The 2,796-nt window shown below is 33.4% G+C and overlaps 1 protein-coding gene across 13 annotated transcripts in view; it reads left to right on the top strand.

Moving 5' to 3' along the window:
* The window catches only part of LOC106882633 (tensin-1), an 835,201-nt gene that overhangs the window by 429,760 nt on the left and 402,645 nt on the right, over positions 1–2,796 (top strand). Inside the window, exon 1 of one of the 13 annotated variants that reach the window (XM_052970126.1) lies at positions 1,754–2,236. The exons of the other annotated variants lie outside the window; for them this stretch is intronic. Within the exon in view, the coding sequence (XP_052826086.1) occupies positions 2,171–2,236 (66 nt within the window). The 5' untranslated portion in view covers positions 1,754–2,170. Of the gene's footprint in view, positions 1–1,753; positions 2,237–2,796 lie in introns of those variants that run through there. 13 annotated transcript variants of the gene reach the window in all.

Below are 2,796 nucleotides of genomic sequence, written 5' to 3' on the forward strand. Positions count from 1 at the left end.
TGTGTGTGTGTGTGTGTGTGTGTGTGTGTGTGTGTGTGTGTGTGTATACATACTCACTTTCTAGGAGTGGGTAGATAATATGGGAAATCTTTAAAGGAAGAACTGCCATCAAGTGTTAGTATGTATGTATGTTTGTATGTTTGTATGTATGTATGCATGTATGCATGTATGTATGTATGTATGTATATATGTATGTGTAAGCTATTTGACCGACAAATTAAAAGACAGCCTGGCACAATGCAGTGAGGTTGCCTCTCTGTAAATTTATACCACCTGCTTGATAGAACAACCACTTCGCTCTTAAATTCCACTTTATTGCCTTAGAAGAAGGAAGGACATACTAAATTTTGGATACATTAAGTCTGAAATGAAAATCAGGATCTTCACCGATGGAATACTTTTAATAATGGCTCTGCTGCGTCACCTCTCAACATAAGTTGACTGGATAAAGAATGGACATGAGTCTAAATAACAAGACCAACATGGATACACTGTATGAGTTGATACACATTGATATGAATTTATGCATGCCAACAGTTTGACCTGTATGCTGTATTGCTATGGAATTAATCCATTCCAGAAATCTGTAGACCATGTCTGTTAGTCTCTAATCTATTTTCGTATGTTCTATATTTGGAAACTTTCTATCAGGACCTACTTTCCATGTTTTACTGTTATGTGTTATGAAGCTTATTATATACACTAACTAGATTTACCAAACCAGACCCTTTGGAACTCTCACATACTCTGCTACCATCACCACCAATACAGCCTCTACTGCTGGTACTGCAGGTACTACTACTACTATTTCTACCACCACTGTTGCCCCTTTTGTAACAAGCAGGCTCATCTTCCCTACCATTCTCAACTCCCTGTATATTCAGTAAGCCACTTACTAGAAGGGAGCTAAGCAGCAGCCCTACTTGGCAGCTGTGGCTTTCTGATAGCAGCCATTATAATTGAAATATCATACCTCCAGGGCCAGTGGTGGGCCCTTAGAATGGTTGTGATGTTTATATATAGAAAACCTTACTGATAATTTTACAGACAGATTATTTCCGTTCAACAACCCTACAGCATCACTTTTCTCAAGCATTATCTTTTTTATTTCCCAACTTTTTGTTTTTTTTTACTTTCTGTAATGTTTACTTATTTATTCATTTATTGAATGTAAGTTTCTAGTTCTAGTAAGTTCCAAATTCTCCATGGAAGCAGAAACTGGATAAGTATGAGTTACAAATTATTCAAAATACTGTTGGAAGTATTTCACAGAAAGTGTTTCCAAGTTGGTGGAATATGTTTCAAAAGAATTGACTAATAGTTCTTTCAACAACAATTTTACTGAAGAAATATTTTTTGGTCTGAAAACATCATCTAACAAGTGCCAGCTGTAATATTTTGATTTAACTCAGCACTAGTATTTGTTCTGTTATTTCCATCAGTAACTAACTCTCTATCTCTCGTTCTCTATCTCTCTCTCTTTTCCATGGACAACTTCTAAAACAGAAAACGTTCTTGCTTAACAAATCTCCAACATTTATTCTTCACCTTCATTTTTCTCTCTTCTACACAAAATGTGGAAGCAGAAATGATAATTTACAATAGCTTTTTTCCTTTCTATTCTTATACATACATACATATATATATATACTTCTGTGTATTTTCTTATATACATATACTTCTATGTATTTTGTATTTATCAGTGTGGGTTGAATTTCTAGAGAAATCTATTACGTCAGTAAACTAGAGTAAAAATGGAACAAGGCAAGGTGTTATAAAACTAAGCAAAAGCACCTGCCACTCTTGGCATTGCTGGTAGGTGAGCTGTGAGGCTAAACAAATGTTACCATCACATCTGAAATGCCTGGTTGTCCATCTTTAAGTAAAAGCAACTGGCTGAGCTATGTCTTACCAATTCTGAAACACCTTAGAGTCTTAAACAAATAAATCATTAAAAAAAAAAAAAAAAATTGTTGAAACCTACGTAAAAGTCAAAAACAATAAAGAAACAAACACCATACCCTCTCTTCACCAAAAGTCCAGGAAAAGAGGTGGAAAAAGAAAAGCAAACAACACAGCAAGGACAATTTTACTTGGTTTAAGAATCAAACTACAGGTAGTTGCGTGGTAACATTCTCAGATTTTTCGTGAGTCTCATACCGTTCCAACCATGCTGAAGTTTGCACACAACCGGCAACAGAGCAGTCAACAGAAAACTGAAAAATCTTCTAAAAAGGTAAGGGTTATCACCTTGTAATTGTCTGATGACTAAAACAATATGACTGATAACTGAAGAATACTTGTTATGTTTTGGTGGGGAGGGGTTTCTTATTTTTTATCCGTCTGTATTTCCCAATATTGAACTTCAGAAATTAATTAATAGAAACCAAGAAATGGAATTTTGTTTTTCTTTATATCTTATGCAAAGTTTGAATGAAAACATTTAGTTCTTCATGAACGTGAGATACACATGCACACACATACAAATACATACATACGTACATACATACATACATACATACATACATACATACATACATACATACACATATATATATACATACATACATATATATATATACATACATACATACATATACATATGCTTGTGTATGTGTGTGTATGTGTGTGTATGTGTGTTTGTGTGTGTGTGTGTGTTTATAAATATATATATATATGTATGTATATAATACTTTTGGATAGTACATTTTAATACATTTGAGTGTTCATGTATGTTTGCTTGTTTATGTCTGTATGTTTAAATATAATATATATATATATATATATATATATATA

Source organism: Octopus bimaculoides, chromosome 8, assembly GCF_001194135.2.
Source record: "Octopus bimaculoides isolate UCB-OBI-ISO-001 chromosome 8, ASM119413v2, whole genome shotgun sequence".
In the NCBI taxonomy this organism is placed as follows: domain Eukaryota; kingdom Metazoa; phylum Mollusca; class Cephalopoda; order Octopoda; family Octopodidae; genus Octopus; species Octopus bimaculoides.